The following is a 20597-nucleotide window of genomic DNA, read 5'->3' on the forward strand; positions in this document are numbered from 1 at the left end:
TTACTTTTCCAGCTCTCACCCTTCCACACTTTTGACATGTAAGTTACACTCATCTTTGGAGTGCCAAATCAGTGCAAGCAAACTTACTAGTACTTTCCCACACCCACTCTCTGGTCAATATACCCACAAGATGTAATTTACAACACTGTTTATGGCATCATTTGAATATGGCCCAGAGACTACCATGTGGGATGCACCAGCCTTTGGCAAAGTTTGAGGAACTTTGGCAGGTGGGCTTTGGTACCTTCCTCTCTACTTGAATCCATGTCATTGCTCTTGTGCGTAATCTTTTCTAGAAGATTGTTCTACTGCAGTTATATTGTCCCTGGCATCTCTCTGAAGTTGTCAGGAAATGGAGCTATCTGTAGGATTTTGATTTTGTTTTTTGTGTCTCTGAATGACTCTTTTAAAGACATGTTATGTAATGTGCAATCTGACTCCCACTGTTGGCTGTGCCACATAGGAAGCTCCAGAGGTACTGTGCCTCCCATATCCCTTCAGCTTGCAGGACGTGAAGTGAAAAAGCTTCATTGTTCTTGTGTCTCTGGCCGGTTTTGCAGGCCTGCATGGGATTAAACAATGGCCATGTCTCCCCTTCTTTAACTTTAACGTGATGGTTACTTCCAAGAGTGACAGCAGGGAGTCGTGCCTGTGGTCATTGAGTGCAGGGATGGCTATTGTAGCTGGGTACTGCATGTGGAGCACCAATAGGGTAAAGCTATTCTAGCTCCGGCATCTGTGCAGAGGTCCAGACATCATCTGGTTCTTGAAGGGCAGTGATTTTGTCCTCTTGGCACGTGTTAGATAACTCTTAGCTGGCATTTGTTATTGTGGAATTGGATTTTCTTTTTCCTTACTGTTTAGAACATCTCTATCACTAGTCATCTAGACTGGACATGAGTAATCACACTTCTCATGCTCTCCAGACCAAACCCAGTCATCTTATCTGTGGAATTCAGTAAATTGTTATTTGCAGCAAACCGTACCAATACATTTCACAGAGTGCCATGAATTTTATTAGCAAATTTCTCTTGCAACTAGTGAATTGGGCTAATGGATCTTACTTTAAAAAAAAAATCTGACAATCTGCATTAAAAAAGACTGTCAAAGTCCATTAGATTTTTTTTAGATCATTTGCAGTAAAATATTAACAAAGAATAAAACTACATTCCCAAAATGTACATGATACATCCTCATTCTTGAGATCATAAACTAGATTATCTGGGAGTGTAAATCACCACAGCTTCATTATGGTAAATGGAATTATGTCTGTTTATACCAGCTCGTGTGTGTATGGGGGGGGGCAAGAAATTCCATGGCTCAGAGTTTTAGATTTATTGGCCAAAATTCTCTCAGGTAGGAAAATGTAGCTCTGGTGCATGTAATAAAATTGGTGATGCAAGTGATTATTTTGGGGGATGGGTAACTGGGAAATTGTATGAAAATGGGATTGACGAAAAGAGAGGGGAAAATAATTGTGGGAAGACTGGGAAAGAAAAGGAGACTGAAGATGGGGAGGAAGTTGGATTAGAATAGAGTTCATGGTCCAAAAAAAATCCAAATTTAGCTGTTCAGTGTGGCACCTGACAGGTGCTCTTGCTCTTGTATTCACATTCCATTTCCTCATACAATTATTTTTCAGACAATGTTTTCTTGTTTTTTGTCAGAAATACTCTGATTTTTTGTGGTGTTCTGGTAGTCTTTGGAAGCACCAGCTCTGCCATGTGTTCCTTAGTCTCAGCTCATAACTTTTTTTGTTTGTTTTCTATTTACCGGTGTAAAGCTATTTGTGAACAAAGTTTATCAATCTCCTTCATAATGTCCATAGTTTTAATTAGGTTGCCATGAAATCTCTTCTATTATCAACTACCTTGATCTTTCCCTATAACGTAACCTCTCGTAATACAATTTATTACCCTTGTTTGCCTTTGTTATTTTTTTAATCACTGCCGCTAAATGGGTTGAAGGCTTCAGGGATTTTTCAACACATGCTCCTCACAGATCTTTTTTCTGGTTTGTATTCTGAAGCACCCTGTCCTTCCAAAGATCCTCTTTCATATGTATGATTATTTGCTCCAGCACTTATTATTTACATTTAATTGCATTCTCTTCGTATTAACCTGGGTAATTAAGTCTTTCAAATGTAAGCATACTTCTCAATTCTTTGACAGAAAAATAATGAATAAAGATAAAGTAAGAGACAAATGACTAAATTTAAAAGGTGGGATAAAATGTTAAGAATATTCTGTACATGAAGCTAATCGTTCTATCTTTAGAATATTTTCATTAAGTATATCATTTAGTAATGTGGATGCAGTAAAACATGCCAGAAGAATGAGTTAGGCTACAATAGAGAGAATATATTTGAGTCCAAATTAGGTTCATTTGAAAGTTATGGATCAAAGCAGATGAATGATGAAACACAGATGAAGCAATACTCTCAGGGTATTATGAATCTCATAGTTAATTTGAGTCAGCAGCTATAGTGTAAATTTAAGCATGGGCCAAATGCACCAACAAACGCACAATGAATGAACTTGAGTGCACTAAGAGTGGAATTTTCAAAGAAGCCAAAGAGTGTGAGGGTATGTCTACACTATGGGATTATTCCGATTTTACAGAAACTGGTTTTTGGAAACAGATTGTATAAAGTGAAATGCATGCGGCCACACTAAGCACATTAATTCGGTGGTGTACATCCATGTACCAAGGCTAGCGTCGATTTCCGGAGTGTTGCACTGTGGGCAGGGGCAGCTCTAGGCACCAGCAAAACAAGCTGGTGCCTAGGGCGGCAAAATCTAGGGGGCGTCCCCTGCGGCCGGGGGGGCGGCAGGCTGGGCCGGCGGACCTGCCGCAGTCATGCCTGCGGGAGGTCCACCGGAGCCCCGGGACGAGTGGACCTGCCGCAGGCATGACTGCGGAGGGGGCGCTCGTCCCGCGGCTTGGCTGGACCTCCCGCAGGCATGACTGCGGCAGCTCAAGCGGAGCCGCCGGACCCGTGAACCGTCCGCAGCCGCGGGAGGTCCAGCCGAGCCACGCGGGACCAGCGGTCCCTCTGCAGTCATGCCCGCGGGAGGTCCGCTGCTCCCGCGGCTCCGGGGCGCCTCCCGCGCATGACTGCTTGGGGCGGCCAAAAACGTAGAGCCGCCCCTGACTGTGGGTAGCTATCCCATAGCTATCCCATAGTTCCCGCAGTCCCCCCATCCATTGGAATTCTGGGTTGAGATCACAATGCATGATGGGGCAAAAACAGTGTCGCGGGTGATTCTGGGTAAATGTCATCAGTCAATCCTCCCTCCATGAAAGCAACGGCAGACAATCATTTCATGCCCTTTTCCCTGGATTGTCCTGGCAGACACCATAGCATGGGAACCATGGAGCCCGTTTAGCCTTTTTTCACTGTCACCGTATGTCTACTGGATGTTGCTAACAGATGCGGTACTGCAGTGCTACACAGCAGCATTCACTTGCCTTTGCAAGTTAGTAGAGGTGGTTACCAGTCCTATTGTACCGTCTGCTGCTGTCATGGGTGCTCCTGGCTGGCCTCGCTGAGGTCAGCCAGGGGCGCATGAACAAAAATGGGAATGACTTCCCGGGTCATTGCCTTCTTTACGTTTTGTCCAAAGGTAGAATCACTCCTGCCTAGAATATCAGGCAAGCCTACTAAAGAACCAGAGAGGACAGCCGTTCCAGGTCAGAGCCCCAGACATCTTGCAGAAATGATGAGCTGCATGCCATTCTAGGGGGTGTTCCTGCAACAACCCCACCCGTTGCTTCCCTCCTCCCACACCCCTTCTGGGCTACCGTGGCAGTTATCCCCCCATTTGTGTGATGAAGTAATATAGAATGCATGAATAAGAAACACTAACTTTATTGAGATAAAATGGGGGGGAGGCAGCTTCCAGCTGCTATGATATTCCAGGCAGGACTGAATGTCCATTAGACATTAAAAGGGGGAGGGGGGGGAGAGGAACACAGCCTCCAGCTGCTATGATATTCCAACCAGGACTGAATCTCCAGGACACAAAAAGCTTAAAGAAGGGAATGACCGGGAGTCATTCCCATTTTTGCCCAGGCGCCCCGGCCGACCTCACCAAGGCCAGCCAGGAGCACACACGGGATGATGACGGTTTTCAAGTCTATTGCACCATCTGCCATCAGGAAAGGAAGGGGAGGGAATGCTGCTGTTCAGCGCCCCAGCACCGCGTCTACCAGCATCATCCAGTAGACATACGGTGACATTGAAAAAAGGCGAGAAATGATTTTTTCCCTTTTCTTTCCCGGGGGGTGGGGGAAGTAGACGACGTATACCCTGAACCACCCAGGACAATGTTTTTTTTGACCCTTCAGGCACTGGGAGCTCAGCCAAGAATGCAAATGGTTTTTGGAGACTGCGGGGACTGTGGGATAGCTCAAGTCCTCAGTCCCCCCTCCCTCCCTCCATGAGCGTCTATTTGATTCTTTGGCTTTCCGTTACGCTTGTCACGCAGCACTGTGTTGAGTCCCTGCTGTGCCCTCTGTCTATCATAGCCTTGGAAATTTTTTCAAATGCTTTGGCATTTCGTCTTTTGGAACGGAGTTCTGATAGAACAGATTCATCTCCCCATACAGCGATCAGATTCAGTATCTCCCATACGGTCCATGCTGGAGCTCTTTTTTGATTCTGGAACTGCATGGTCACCCGTGCTGGTAGGTGCTCCATGCTGGGCAAACAGGAAATGAAATTCAAAAGTTCGCGGGGCTTTTCCTGTCTACCTGGCCAGTGCATCCGAGTTCAGATTGCTGTCCAGAGTGGTCACGATAGTGCACTGTGGGATAGTGCCTGGAGGCCAATACCGTCGAATTGCGGCCACACTAAGCCTAATCTGACATGGCAATACCAATTTCAGTGCTACTCCCCTCATCTGGGAGGATTACAGATACCGGTAATAAGAGCGCTTTATACCGATATAAAGGGCTTCGTTGTGTGGACGGGTGCAGGGTTAATGCGGTTTAACGCTGCTAAATTCGATCTAAACTCATAATGTAGACCAGGCCCTAGGTGCTCATATCCCCTTGAAAATCTATGTTGGGTATCAAACATAGGTAGGCTTCTTTGAAAATCTCTGACTAAAGCTCTCAGAAATAGGAGAAATTCCACAGTGAAAATAAAAGGTCAGTGGCTTTACTATCGCCTACTGCTCTTGGGGGTTATAGCAGCTCTACATGCTACATTGTGGAGCTCCCTTCGCATGGAATTCATTACATGGAATGGGAAGGTAGCCTGGGTGGCACCTCCGTCTAAAAGCTGAGGGGGCATAGGTGCCTAACCCCAGACTTATAGAGCTAGGCTTCATTGCAGTTCACAAAACTCCTGCTTGGCTATCTCATAGTTCTGTAGGTGCCTAAACTCATTTGGCACCTAATTATTCATTGTAAAATTTCCTTAAATGCCTATGTTTCTGTGTCTGGGCATATACCGTTGTGCCTCACTCTAGGCTTTTGGATGCCTATCTTATATCAAAGAGATCCATGAATCAAGAGAAGAAAAGTATTTGCTGCCTATCTTGGTTGCAGGGCCCAATCTAGTAGTCATACTCAGTGGCTGCGTGCCAGATCAGGTCCCATTCAGAATCTGGCTGGAGGAGAATCTGGTGCTTTAACTTTCAGCTCAGTGGTTAGAGCATGCACCTGATATGTAGGAGGTTTGGGTTCAATTCCTTGGAAGAAAGGATTTGGACAGGGGTCTCCAGTCTGTCAAGAGTACACTCTGAACATTGAGCTATGGGATATTCTGATGTGGGGCTCCCTCAGTCACTCAAATTAAAACTGTTCCACTGTATATAAATAGTCATGGGAGAGGGGGATTGGACCCTACATCCCTTATCTCCAGGTGGGTGACTTAACAACCAGGCTACAGAGCCATTCTCACTCCCTATTGCCAAATGACTCTAAGTTTTCGTCCAAAGTGGAACAGCTTTAATAAGAAAAATTGAAGGAGTCTCCACATCAGAATATCCCATAACTGAGTGGTTAGGGCACTCTTCTGATGGGGGGGGGGGGCGGAATCCTCGTTCAAATGCTTTCTCCCCCTCAGGCAGAAGGGGGGATTGAACGGGTCTCCTACATCCCATAAGTATTCAACCACTGGGCTAAAAGTTTGTGTGGAGTAAGGCAAGTGCCTAATTCATTCTCACAAACAATTTAGGCATCTAAACCACCTGATTCCAGCAGAGGGGTTCCTGATGTGGATCACAAACAGAGAGAGGAACCTTTCTGCACCCCTGGTTGGGCACCTATCCCTCTTATCAGTACCTCCCATTAGGCTGGGAGCTACCTAAGCTAGCCAGTGTGCTAGGGGTTTTTTTGGATCCTATCCTTAGGCTCCTATCTCTCCCCATGCATTGTATAGGAAGCGCAGGTGCCTAACTCAGGCTTTGCTGGTAGCAATATGGTTTTTCTGATTTTCTAGGCCAGGGGTGGGCAAACCACGGCCCACGGGCCGGATCCGGCCCCTCAGGGCTTTGGATCCGGCCCGTGGGATTGCCCCCCGTGGTGCTGCAGGCCCCACACCGGTCTCAGAAGCGGCCGGCACCACTTCTCTGCAGCCCCCCAGGGGCGGGGGAGCAGAGGGCTCCATGTGTTGCTCTTGCCGCCAGGCTCTGCCTCCCGCAGCTCCCATTGGTTGGGAACGGGGAACCATGGCCAATGGGAGCTTTGGGGGAGGTACCTGGAGGCGCGGCAAGGGCAGCGCATGCAGAGCCCTCCACCCCCCCTTCCCCCAGGGGCCACAGCGCTTTCTGGAACGGCGCAGCGTGGGGCCAGGGCAGGCATGCAGGGAGTGTGCACCGCTGCCACCCCAGAGCCGCTTTAGGTAAGTGGCACGGGCCGGAGCCCGAACCCCTCCTGCACCCCGCCCCCCAACTCCCTGGCCTAAGCCCTCTGCCTGCACCTCTCACCCCTCCTGCACCCCAACCCCCTGGCGTGAGCCCCCTCTCGCACTCAGCACCTCTCCTGCACGCCAACCCCCTTCCGAGCTCCCTCATATGCCCTGCACCCCTCCTGTGCCCTAATCCCTTGCCCTGAGCCCCTTCCAGCACACCACACCCCCTCCCACATCCCATACTCCCTCCTGCACCCCAACCCCCGCCCCGGCCCTGCATACAATTTCCCCACCCAGATGTGGCCCTCGGCCCAAAAAGTTTGCCCACCCCTGTTCTAGGCACTTAAGTTACATTCTTGTTCATGATGTAACATCCTTATTCAGGAAACACTTAAGCATGTTCTTAAAACTCATTGTAGTACTTCAGGTAATTAAGTATTTTCCTAAATCAAGGCCTAGGTTCTGACCATAATGAAGATGTTGGCAAAACACTCTTAAAATTCAGTTGGACCAGGACTGAGTGTACAATAAATGCTGGAGACAACTCCAAACTGAACCATTGCTTCCAATCTATTTGACCATTGGGGTTTAGATAAAATGACAAATCATTCTGATCAACAAGATTCTGCAAAACCTAAAGCAAAGCTCCTCAGTGGTTTTCTAATGAATGATGGCATCAATATATCTTTCACTGAAACTATTGTTTTTTATAGTAATCAAATATATTATTAACACAGTTATTTTCAGCTGTTTCTCTTTGGAAAATTTCTGCTGAGGTAAAGCCTATCAATCAAACTACAGGACTTCATTAGGCTCCATAATCTGACATAAATATTCGTCATCTCTTAACTGGGAAATAGTCAGTCATCCTCAGCACAAAGCAATTAGCCATGCTGAGAAGATATGAGGAATATAAATATAAGCAAGACACATTTTTCTTTTCTTATCTTGCCTCTCTTTCCCCAGTGAACCAGACAACCAGAAAATTCCACTTGATTGACAACAGGAGGGTGGGTTTCAGAATTCAGCCAGTTTTCTTTAGGTCAGTGGTTCTCAACCAGGGGTGTGCATAGCCCTGTGGGCAGGCAGAGGTCTTCCAGGGGATATATCAACCCATCTAGATATTTGCCTAGTTTTACAATGGGCTACATAAAAAGTACTAGCAAAATCAGTACAAACTAAAATGTCATACAGATAATGACTTGTGTATACTGCTCTATATACTATACACTGAAATGTAAGTACAATATTTATATTCTAGTCAATTTATTTTGTAATTATATGGTAAACAATGAGAAAGTAAGCAAAGTTTCAGTAACAGTGTGCTGCAACACTTCTGTATTTTTATGTCTGATTTTGTACGCAAGTAGTTTTTAAGTGGGGGTACACAATACAAATCAGACTCCTGAAAGGGATACAGGGACACTGCTCTAGGTGGTCTTGTTTCTAAAGTTTAACAGCTAAAACTTGTGACACAAGCCACCTTGTTCCCCTGAAGTTGAGTTATTGCTGCTACTTGTGTATTTGGGCTGATTCCTCCCCTTCTTTTTGGTCAATATTTTCAGATTTAGTCTCACTTGCAAATCCTTGACAAAAAGGAATAAGATCTAGAACCAGCAGTAGGTAGCAGGAATGAGAGTGCTCTGCCTCTTTCTCTTCCCTGCAACTCTGAGGTGCAGACAACACATCTCAACATCACTTTTAATAGTGAGGTCGTATCAGCTGCCTTCTCCAGTTGCTGCCAGGAGAAGGGACAGTGTCTTGTTCTATGGCTGTATAATGCCTACCATATTTTGTCCAAAAATCACACTAGAAATAAATGTTATTTCTAGTTACATGCATTGCAGTAGTACCTAGGAGCCCAAGTCACGGACAATGTCTCTATTGTGCTAAGTGATCTATACGTGCAAAACGAAAATACAGTTTCTGCCCAAAGGAGCTTACAATCGAAGTAATGAATAGTAAAGAATAATAATAAAGGGAAACATCAAGATATAAATGTAAAGATATAAATCTATAAATGGAGCAGTATGTATTTATAATTGTTGCTGAAAAAATGTTTAAAAACATCTGTCCACCAAAATCCTGGAGAAGCGAGTATATCAGCACAAGAATTCATTTTAAATTCCATCATTGTTAAAAACAATATGAAGATTACTAGCGCTCTGTATTGTTCAAAATAAGAAATGGAAAATAAGGGTACATGTTGGCACCTTTACTCATATTGAGCAGTAACTTACTCCAAAAGTAGCCTCACTGATTGAAAGTGGTACAACTCACGCGTCGTTCAGTGCAAGTAAGGGTGGCAGAATTATAATGAGGTGAGGGCAATATCCTGACTAGCCCTTATGCAACACTGCAGGGGTATGTGGCTTCTCAATTAGGCTACCAAGAATTTAGCTATAGGTGCTGGGGAGGGTGTAGCAGCTATTGCCTCCAGGGATGAGGAGTCAGCAGGGAATAGACTGAGCCATGGTTTCCCACTCCCTTTTAATCATTACACATCCCACTGGATGTGTGTATGTGCATGTACATGTGCCTTTGTGTATGCCTGTATGTATGCACATTTATCTACAGCTACTCCCTACCCCTAGTGCAACAGAGGGCGTGTGGGAGGGTCTTGCTCTTTATAGACTGCAAATTCCTGGGTATCGCACTGCATACAGTTGAAATAGCATTAGAGAAAATCATATATATAACTTCTGCTTTATAACAGGCACATAAGAGGCAGGTGTTTACAAGGGTATTGAGAGACTCCATAATTACACAAACACAGAATGCAAATCTAACATACATAAATTCATGAAAATAAACATAATAAATCCAAACAATGTTTGGTTTTGTAAGATAAAAGTTAATAGACTTCTTTGATTTATTGGGAGAAAATATGGTAAACAAACATATTGACTTAAGTGAGAGACAAAACATTTTTGTTTGTTTACTCATTTATTTGCATTTATTATATTTATTTCACCATGTAGGTACTGTCTTGTCTTTTGGATTACATTGTGTAATTCATTAATTTTTTTGTTTGGAGAGAGCCTTATTTACAGGATAATCTGATGTTTTATAGAATATAAATCAGTGGATAGCTACTGAGACTGATTAAATATCTCGGCTTTGATTACCCAATTAATGAACTCAAAAGCTCTTATTTTGAGTACAGTATGAAGTAATAAAGATTATTGCTAAACAAACCATAACATGAAAAAATAATCCATTTATTCTTACTTTGTGATTATTTGAATGTGCAGTCCTACCATTATCAGAATGTTAAGTGACATTCGTCCTTGGGATATGTCAGAACTGAAGAGTGACTTTTGTATTCCATATCTCAAAAGCAAATACTCATTCCACTATGACTTTTTTTAAGAGAATGGCTGACTATGGGAGCAGCCTGTGAGAAAGTTTAACATAAAGGGGTAAATCGGAGAGATGTGTGGCCTTTGCAGAGGGTGGGGATCTCAGACCTCCTGAATTGTAGTCCCAATTTAGGCATTGACTCTTATTCTGGCTTTTCTGCCATGTCACTTACACCAAAAATTTCAAATGTAGGTGTCTCCAATTAGGCACTTCAGTTCATACTTAGACAACCTCAAAGGGCCCTTATTTTCAGAGTTCCTGAGTATTTGCAACATCCATTGATATTCTATAGAGAATCTAATTACACACACACACACACACACACACACACACACACACACACACACACACACACACACACACACACTTTCCTGTAAAAGTCTTCAAATTCCAAATTCATGAGACTCCTGAGAACTCCTAAATCAAGTCCTATTCTTAGCACCAGGATAGGTTTTCTCCCTCTACTTCTTTCCCCACAATAAAAATGGCAGATAGGTGCAGAGTGCTTTTCCAATTTTTGGTCTGTTGTATGTATCCAATTAAATGAATGGCATGTCATACACCTGCTTTTGGATATTATGAGTCAAACTGAAATGCCTGCAACATACCACAAAAAGCGTGTATTAAAATGTTGCACTATTTGATAGAACATATTAGTTCTGTTGTGTTCTCTCTTTTTCATATTGTGAAAGGTATGACTATTTACTTACCTTCTGCAGTCTCAAAATACTTATCAGAGGCAAATGAATGGAGAGTTCCCTTGTTCAAAGCATGATACATGAAGGCTTGGGATTATATTGGTAAAATGTCAAATATTAGGGAATTAAAATATTCCTCAGTGTCCATGTGCTGCTTTTAGAGTTAATGTTTGCTCTGCAAGCTTTACATTAGCAGATTCAGGTATGAAAATACATTAAACTTTTTATCTCCCTAGTGCCTCTATGTCTGAAGGAGCTGAGACACCCAAATTATTGAATTGTACACTGGTTAAAATGGCTGTAATTGCATATTGTAGGTGTGTAGAATTTGAGAGTTTGAAAGTTTCACCGGGAACAGCAAAGAATCCTGTGGCACCTTATAGACTAACAGACGTTTTGCAGCATGAGCTTTCGTGGGTGAATACCCACTTCTTCGGATGCAGAGGCTACCCCTCTGATACTTGTCACCGGGAACATTACTTTTCTCTGTAAACTCTTGTCATCTTTTGGAGATGTCAGCACAAATCTATCGGACATGCAGAGCATTAGATTCTATGTAGAATGCAGCCACATCAAACTGTTGGCTGGGGATAATGCTATCACAGAAATAATCACCTGAAAACATGCTCTTTGTGGACATCTGCAGTGCAGTTCTCAGTATAAATTTAGCCATTAGGTTTTCAATAAAGTTTTGTTCTGTATTACCTTTTGGAGACAATATAGTATTTTCTGACATGGTATGGATACAGGGTAAAATTTCAAAAGGAACAAAGGACTGTTAGATTCTTCTCTCTCATTGAAAATCAATGGGAATTGGATGCCTAACTTCTATTTGTGCCTCTGGAAAATCTTTCCCCAAAATTATTAAAGACCAAAATCTACAGCCTTTACTCAGACAAGACTTCTGTTCAAGTCAGTGGGATTTTGCTTGAGTAAACAATGAGTAGCAAGATCTGGCCTTAGACTCTTAGTTCCTTTGCTACTCCTTGATATGTTATTATCAGGAGTTGAGTCATAGCATCTCTTTCTGTGTCTGGCTGGCTGGGAGATAGTTGCCAAGGAACTTGCTGCCTTTATTTTAGATGCAGAAGAGGCATTAGTTATCCTCCGAGGGAGAATTATGTAATCTTGCCTAAGTTTCAGTAAAATTAAAAAAAAATCTTTAACATATGACGTACGCTTTTTTTTTCTTCAGACCTACCTCTGACCACATGACTTAGCAGATCTGGCAATCCTATTAATAGTGAGTAGGGGAAATTCCCTGTATTAAATAAAACTGAAAATGTAACTAGACTGTGCTAGGATGGTTTTCAGGCTCTACTAACTACTGAGTGATTGTATGTCATCAAGACTGCTCAAATATTAAAAATATCTAAAATTTTAGTAACAGCTCAATGGTTGAAAGCTTTTTTGAAAATGTAGGGATAGATAATTAATGCATCACTACCTTTAAAATGGAGTAGACTTTTTCGTTTCTGATGCCATACACATATGCATTCCAATACAATTAGTGAATTTACAGAGCAAAATTTGCCAGTAAACTTTCCCAGATTCAACATATTTACTATATAAGAGTTGTTACTTAAACATTATGCTTGAGGTTAGGTACTGCAGTATTAAATCTGGTATGCAATGCTGCTTGTAGCCCCACTTTTTGGCTCTGACTCAAGATCCACCACAAAAGTTACTGGAGCTTTCTAGATAGTCTTGACAGTTGGTTCCGATAAAGTAGATCTCTAAGGTTGGCAATAATATATTCTCAACTGAAGGTTCTCCCCTTTGAATTCCATGGCGGACAGAAAGCAGAAGGCCAGAAGTCCGAGGTGTGGGCAATGCAATGTTTGTTGGGGTTAGTTTCCAGGAAGCATATCCATAACTTTGATGCTGCAGAGCCTTGTTTCTCAGTGTCCCATTCCCCCACATCCTTAGCAGGCATAATTATACCTGAAATGCACGCCGTCAGTCCTGCCCCTTAAAATATATGGTCATGAGCTGTTTTGGGGAGTTGTGGATCTGGGGTCTTCGTCCTACCTCTTTTGTATCCCATGGGAGGGGTAAGGAGTGAGGTTGTGCTACTGTCAGTAGCACTTTGGCCTTTTAGTGTTTTATACCTTCCCCCCACCCGTCCCTCCTTGCCCCTCCCAACTGGTTGCTTGACCTTGCCTTGAGGTAGGAGTTGAGGTGGTCTTAAAGTGTGCGCTCGTATATTACACTCCCACCATGCCCAGTAACACTTTAACTGTCTTCTTTGTTCCCATTATATTAACAAACACACCTGGTTAGGCAGAAGCAATATACACAGTGTCTTTGTCCTTTGTTTACACGTATTAGTAAGGATCCCTTTGTTCACGCATATTAGTTAAGAATATAAGTGTGTCAAGAATCAAACGGGCAAACAAGACTTAAAATTCTATCTCGTGCGAAAATACAGGCCTGAATCCTACATTGTCACTAGCACTCCTAACAAAGGGCAGGATTGTCTATGAATAAGCTTGGAGCTCTTTGCTTTTAATATTCACTGAATATTACAAGGTACTTTGTTACAGGCATTATAAATAAAATGATTTAAAATAAAATAGTTGTAACCCTGATTTTTCTGCATAAACGTGAGTGATATAATTGAAATGTTAGTCCCATTTGGAGTGATCTTCTGGGAGCTACAGGTTGGAGACTATAACTAAGGACCCAATCCTGCAAATACTTATGCACATGCTTCATTTTAAAATGTGAGTATTTCCATTGATGTCAATTATTCTACTCATGTGGAAATTCAAGCACGTGTGGTTTTAGGTATGGGGAAAAGGTGTCTCTCTCAGCAGTCAGCACTTGGTATTACAAATAAACATTTAAATATGAATCTAGGTGTTGGTTGATCAAAACTATGGGGCAGGTCTCATTTACAGTGGCGGCACTATGTTCGGCTCTGCCAGTGGAAAGGGGAGCTAAATTGGGTTAATTAACTTACGCTTAGTGTAACTGAGAATCAGAGCCCACATACTTGACCAATGTTTACCTGGTTTCATCTTCCACAACTTGATTTATGCATGCTGTGTTACCCGGACATATGGGGGTGGGGGCTGATCAGGTCTCAGGACTACAGCTGATCTGGCTACACAATGGGTAAAATATAGAAGACTAGCACAGCTTCCATTGAGCCTTTTTTTTTTGCCTTTGACATTTGTTCTCAGAAATCTTGCAAAAGATACTATTCAGCTAAACGCCTGAACTAACCTCAGATTTTACAGTTTTAATTACTTTAGTCAGTTAATGCCATTTGTTTTGCGCGCGCGCGCTCTCTCTCTCTCTCTCTCTCTCTCTCTCTCTCTGTCTCTCTGAAATTTACAGTTCCATCAGTTATTTAAACAATACTATGGCCATATGTTATCCTTGACCCATGCATGCAACTTCACTTAAGTTAACACACCTCCAGGTTCAGTCAGCAAAGAAAAAGCACATTCATTAGATGCTGTAAATCTACTCAGGTGCTCTACGTTAAATCCAAATTGACATGGGTAATTCATTAGATGGTTAGTTGGTTCCCTGTGAGCACATTTTGATAAACTTGATTTTGATAATACTATATTTCATTGTCACTGTAATATAGTTGAAACAGCTGATGGTAGCACTTTTTTTTTTCCTCTAGGGGCAAGGGCAGTATTGGGTAGTGCTTGCTGACTCTAAGAACTGTCTTTATAGTTTTCCATTCATAAAACAAAATGTAATATAGAAATCGCTGCTGCATTTTTGTTTGGCTTCTGGCAGTTGTGGAGAAATTAACAGCATTTTTCTAATTTTCACTTCATCCAGTATTTTTGAGAGAGAGAGAGAAAATTATGGTAGTAGGAATTGCAGTGATTAAGACTGCCTATTAAATGCTAATGGTCCCCGAATTTTTCAGGCAATTAAAATAATATATATGGTTTCCCTTTTAATACGCTCTTAGTTTGACAATAATGCAGTACTTTGACACCAATTATCTTCAATAATTGACTATTTAAGCACCTAGTACACAAGAGATGTAGATTTATTGACACATATGTGTGGGTTTATATAGTAATATATATTTATGTGTGTGTGTAAATGATTATGTAGTATATTGGTTTTATTAGCACACATTTGGAATAGCTCTATTACCCAGTGGCAAAGTCTCAGGCGAGTTGTCCAGACCTTCCAAAACAATTGTGAATAAAATCTTAATGATACCTTGCTCTTATAGAGCGTTTTTCATCAGAAGATCTCAAAGCACTTCACAGTGGGTTTTTTTTTTATGTATTTATCCTCACAACACCCCTGCGAGGTAGGGAAAAGCTGTTATCCCATTATACATATGGGAAACTGACACACAGAGAGGCTAATTGACTAGTTCTGGGTTGTACAGGAAGTCCGGAGTGGAGCAGAGAATAGAACCTGGGTCTCCCAAATCCTAGGTCAGTAGCCTAATCATTGAATTATAATGCCACATGATCATATATACGTTTTCTTCTTCTTCCTTATTCAGCTATCCCTCAATACGAGGATGATGTCTGCCCAGGAGGTTCATTGATGGTTTTTTAATTTTTATGCCAAGTATATAATAGAAAAGCTATTTTGGAAACATTGTAAAGAGAAAAAAAACCTTCCTTCTGCCCCATCCCCGCCTGTAAAAGCTGTGTGCTCTAGCTGTTTTGAGCCAAATGGAATTAAAACTGGGGTCCAGCTTTGCAACAGTCTGGCAATGTAAAATAACTAAGATGCCAACTTAACTGGGTTCTTTTTAATGGAGAATCCCTGGACCGATATTACAATCATACAAAATCTGTCCTGTAGCTGCACCAGGCAAGAACCATATGATTATGGCATTTTAGTATTTGTGGTCCCAAGTTAGATTTAACTGATTTTTTTTAAAGGTGCTCCATAAGCAAATAATTCAAGGAAAGAACACAGGTGGCTAGGGACTTGATCCTCAGCAGTACCTTATTGAGCAGCCATGAGGCCTGCTTCGGCACCCAGTACCTCTGCATATTGTCTGGCCCCTCAGACAAGTTCAGAACCAAGGGAGCAAATGTTCCTCAGTCAGACTCTGATGCCTCTCCCAAGAGGGAGGGAGATCATTTTCCTTCCTTGGTCCGCTGAGAAAAAGTTCTCACAAAAGGGACCGCAGCTGCTCCAGAGATCGGGGAGATTCATCCTCCTCTTCCAAGATGAGTGCAGACTAGTACCATGATTCTTCTGGTATGCAGGATGGAGCTAAACCATCTGCTTGCTCTCTGGTACTGATGTGACATCAGTTAGATGCTACACAATTGACTCTGATACCATCCCCAGGACAGCTGTTGAGTCCAGTACTGACGACATCAGCACCATCTATTTCTGTGCCACTGGTGTACCAAGCAGTTAGACTTGCTTTACCTCTCTGTTCCTGACTCCCCAATTATTCAGGAGCATTGAGCTGCTGGCACTACTTCTTTGTGGTCCTCAGTACTGCCTGGATTAATTGTAGTCCTGTCTCAATTGTCTGTATCATCTTCAGCAACACCTCAGAGTGGGCAGCTGAGGTTTGCCTCATTATCTGTACTGAAAGGTCTGTTGGCACAGTTACTGTCTTCAGTACAGATGATGACTGTGGTACAGTCCGCATCTACAGGGTCGCTCCTGATCCTTGGTTTGGTGCCATCTCTTGTTTTGGTATTGAGTGGGAGTATGATGCCCCGACTGTCCTCAAATGTTGACTACATTATCTACTTTGGTATCAATGCAACCGACATTTTCCGCTTCAGATGAGGCTGGATGTTTGCTCACTCCACCTGGGATGTCTGCCTGGTTGTCTTTGGATGTTTTTGGGGAGGGTTGTCAGGGTTAAGCTCAGGGGCATCCTCCCAATCTCCATGGGCTTTGAAACACATTCTCATGGATTGTCAAGACATCCTATGGATTGAGATTGAGAATGATCTGTGGAGAACAGAATGTTGAGGTCCATTTTAGGGGAATGGTGTATTCCAGCTATCAGTCTGAAGACAACAATAAGTGTCATTGATTTATCTCCTGAGCAGGCCTCAGTCCTGGCTCCTTGATGTCAGTCCTTGATGTCTTGCACCTGATTTGGGGATCAGAATTTATATATTCCTTCTCTCCAATCCCAATCATCCCTCATGTCATTCTCAAACTGAAATTGGATCATGCCAGGCTGATTCTCATTGTACCAGAGTGGCTGAGACTGTTGGCTCTCCGATCTCTTCAGTTTATCAGTTTGACCACCCATATCTCTTCCTCTTTATCCCAACTTACTGATCCAGCACCATGGTCAGGGCAAGCAGCACCTCACAGCATGGATAGATGAAGACGAGGAATGATGTTTGGAAGCAGTTCAACAAGTGTTACTTAATAGTAGGAAACCTTCCACTTAGCCAAATAAATAGAACCTAGTAGATGTAATTTTCAGTTTGGTCACTAGCCTGGGAAATTCAGCTAATGCTGGCCTGCATTCGGGTCATTTTGGGGTACCTGTTGTACCTTCAGTCTTCTGGTATTTCACCCATTTTGTTAAGGGTTCACTTAGCAGTGAACTCAGTGTTTCCTCCATCCATCCAAGGCAAGTCAATTTTCTTGAACTCCATGGTAGTGAGATTTCTAAGAGGAGTCATTCGTTTCCTTGGGTGACCATAACACTCTTAAGCTGCCTTTATGAGGCCTCCATTTGAGCACTTGGCAACTTGTTCTTTTGTCCCTCCTGTGCCAGAAGACGGTCTTCCTTGTTGCTGTAACATCAGCAAGGAGACTAAGTGAGCTGCAGGGCTTAACAGCAGAACCTCCGCATATGCAATCTATCAAAGATAAGGTGGCCCTATAGTCATATCCAAAATTTTTGTCAAAAGTGGTTTCACGTTAATCAAATGATTTACTTACTGGTGTTCTGTCCTAAACTGGACTCAAATACAGATGAACAGTGACTTCACACATTGGTTATGAGAAGGTACTTAACATTTTAACTAGAGAGAACTAAGCCTTTTCAGGCATCACCTGGTCTTTGTCTCCTATATGGATCGAATGAAGGGTCAGGCTATCTCTGCAAAGATGATTTACAAGTGGATAACTTCCTGGATGAGAGCATGTGAAGTAGCTCAGATCATACCTCCGTAGAGATTACGGGCTCATTTGACAAGGGCCCAAACAATGTTGATAGCATTCCTCAGTGATGTTTCAATATTGGACATTTGTATGTCTGCCACCTGATCTTCAATACATATTTTTACCAAGCGCTATGTAGTTACCACTGTATTTAGGTCAGATGCAGACCTTGGGAAAGCAGTACTGAAGTCTTTGTTTAAATAGACTCTGAGTCCCTCCTCCTGTGAGTACTGAGTGTGAGTCGCCTTAGCGGACTAAATGCTTGCAACTACTTGAAGAATGAAAAATGCTGTTCTTGTTGTTGTACTCCACAAGCAATTCTCTCTTCAATTTCCATCTCAAAGAACAACAATTATAGTGCATATAGGTAACCACGTATTTCCTGGGTTTACAATGCTTGGGTTTTGGATAATTACAATAGTTGTATAAGGTATTTTACCTCAAATTACTGATATGAATTCTTGATCTTAATTCAATCTTAACATAATTTTTGTCTGGAAATTTCCAACTTACAAATTGCATACATGATCCATAAATGAGGAACTAAATGAAAATGATAACAAGTGATATCTCTAATGATTTGAAGAAGTTGAAGTATCAACTTCAAATCTATTTATTAATTTTTCAGCTTTTATGGTCAGATTCACTGTCATGTTCTGGCTGTTTTACTCGACTCTAGAGAAGCCAAATCAGACAGAGTATACTGGCCACTGAAGCTGAGTTTAAAGCTGCTTTGCTTGGCAGAGCAGTGTAAAGCTCATGTCCCGCAAATTCTCCCTGCCTCTTGCACCTTCTTATATTCCTCTGCATTCCCTCACAAATTCCGTGTTCTTATTGTTTATATTTCCCTGAAACACACACACCAGTTTTCCTCCTCCATCCATTACCAACCACACTCCCCCTCCCAACCCCATCAGTTTCCTCTTCTGCTACTACATTAATTCATGGATGCATGGGCACACACACTCCACTGTTTTCTGTTCCTTACAGCCCTCTCTCTGGAGTAGATTTGGTACCTTCTGAAAAGAAATAATTAGGGTCAGAGGTAATTTTTTTCCATTGTTTTTCATTAAAAAGTTACTGTCAGCAGGGTTTGGTGCATGAAATTATCTCCTTCAGAAAACACATAGAGAATTGCCCTATTCAAAATGGTCATCACCTCCAAATGCTCTTAAAAGGAATGAAGCCAAGCTGTCTCAGAGTGCTGGTGGCCTCTATACTCTTAGGAGGAGACACTCAGTCACATTCAGAGCAATGGTAGATATATGCCCTTTTCATACTAGTCATCTAACTAAGGGCAGCACTGGTTTCAGTTTTGCTGAGAACAATGGGAAGATGACAGCCATTTTGAAGGATGGCATTTTTCTTGTGGAATCATTTGGAGCAGAACATTATCTGACAGCTGCTGCTGAAGGATACATTTTCAGTTCTCTCTCTCCATATATACATAACCCACCCCAACCACCACCACCAAAAAAACCCACCTTAAAATGTAACCTTTGCACAAGAGTTAAATTATTTTTAATTTTATAGGAAGTTTGAGGTAGCTGTGTTTCTATTTTTTTTTAAATGTAGCTTAAGCAATTGATGGGGAAGGTAAGCTGCATTTTTAATACGTAACAAAGTGGTTAAATTCCTGCTTTAAGTGTGAAACTCGTCTCATCATTAAATATGGAGCTGACAGTTGTTCTCCATAATATATAACATGCATGCTGCACATAATTAAATATCTGTCATACTGCAGTTTAGAGTACAGAGGCATAACAAAATTTTCACCTTTGGCAGTCATGTTTTTTACGAGTTCATAAAAATATGTAACAGGTTTAACGTATATGCTGGAATAATGTCTTCAGAGGCTTCTTTGTACCACCAAAACTTGTTTGTAGGCATGGGGTGTGTTAATTATGTCCTCAGCTCTTCAGAATTTCCTGGACAAAGCAAAATTTTTAAATTTAATATAGGCAGGTGTGAATTTCACCCTCAGTAAGTAATTATGTTGCCCTGTGAGGGTACCACATTGGAAATGTGATACAATTGTACAGTACAATATAAAAAGTACAATAACCACATAATTGAAATGTAGGTACTTCTAACATGCCAGAAAACTGGTGCCACATAAAAAGAATTTTATTTTAATGGAATATTGCATTAACCAATTTTTCATGTTAATTACAACAGGGTGGTATCAAATAAAATGTCACTAATATGTGTAGCTATTACTTATTTGGGGTTTTGTTTTATTTTTCCTGGTTGAAAGTCATCTGTATTCACTAATAATGAAATTTCTTACTTTTTAAGAGCATATTTTTTTTCTACTAGGTTATTCAGATAAATTTTGAAGAATTTGATCTGGAGATTGGCTACGACACACTGACAATTGGTGATGGAGGGGAAGTCGGTGATCCTAAAACTGTGTTGCAAGTGTAAGTCTCTGTTGATTTGATATGCTTTGCAGAATTACTTTAATATAGGATATTCTGGTAGTATTGAATGATGCATAGATTGGACAAAATTATTTTCTAGTGTAACCTGAGACAGGGCCAGCTCCAGGGGTTTTGCCGCCCCACGCA

At 42.0% G+C, this 20597-nt stretch overlaps 1 protein-coding gene and 1 long non-coding RNA gene across 4 annotated transcripts in view; one reads left to right on the forward strand and one right to left on the reverse strand.

Moving 5' to 3' along the window:
* Nucleotides 1–20597, forward strand: part of CSMD3 (CUB and Sushi multiple domains 3) — a 1155643-nt gene that overhangs the window by 529845 nt on the left and 605201 nt on the right. For all 3 annotated transcript variants that reach the window (XM_045006341.1, XM_045006342.1, XM_045006343.1), the window contains one exon: nucleotides 20347–20450. In XM_045006341.1, coding sequence (XP_044862276.1) covers nucleotides 20347–20450 — 104 coding nt within the window. The remainder of the gene's footprint in view (nucleotides 1–20346; nucleotides 20451–20597) is intronic.
* The window catches only part of LOC123364316, a 34309-nt gene continuing 33333 nt past the window's right edge, over nucleotides 19622–20597 (reverse strand). Inside the window, exon 4 of the long non-coding RNA XR_006577067.1 lies at nucleotides 19622–19955. This is a non-coding gene — a long non-coding RNA (uncharacterized LOC123364316). The remainder of the gene's footprint in view (nucleotides 19956–20597) is intronic.

This window comes from Mauremys mutica, chromosome 2 (genome assembly GCF_020497125.1).
Source record: "Mauremys mutica isolate MM-2020 ecotype Southern chromosome 2, ASM2049712v1, whole genome shotgun sequence".
Classification (NCBI taxonomy): domain Eukaryota; kingdom Metazoa; phylum Chordata; order Testudines; family Geoemydidae; genus Mauremys; species Mauremys mutica.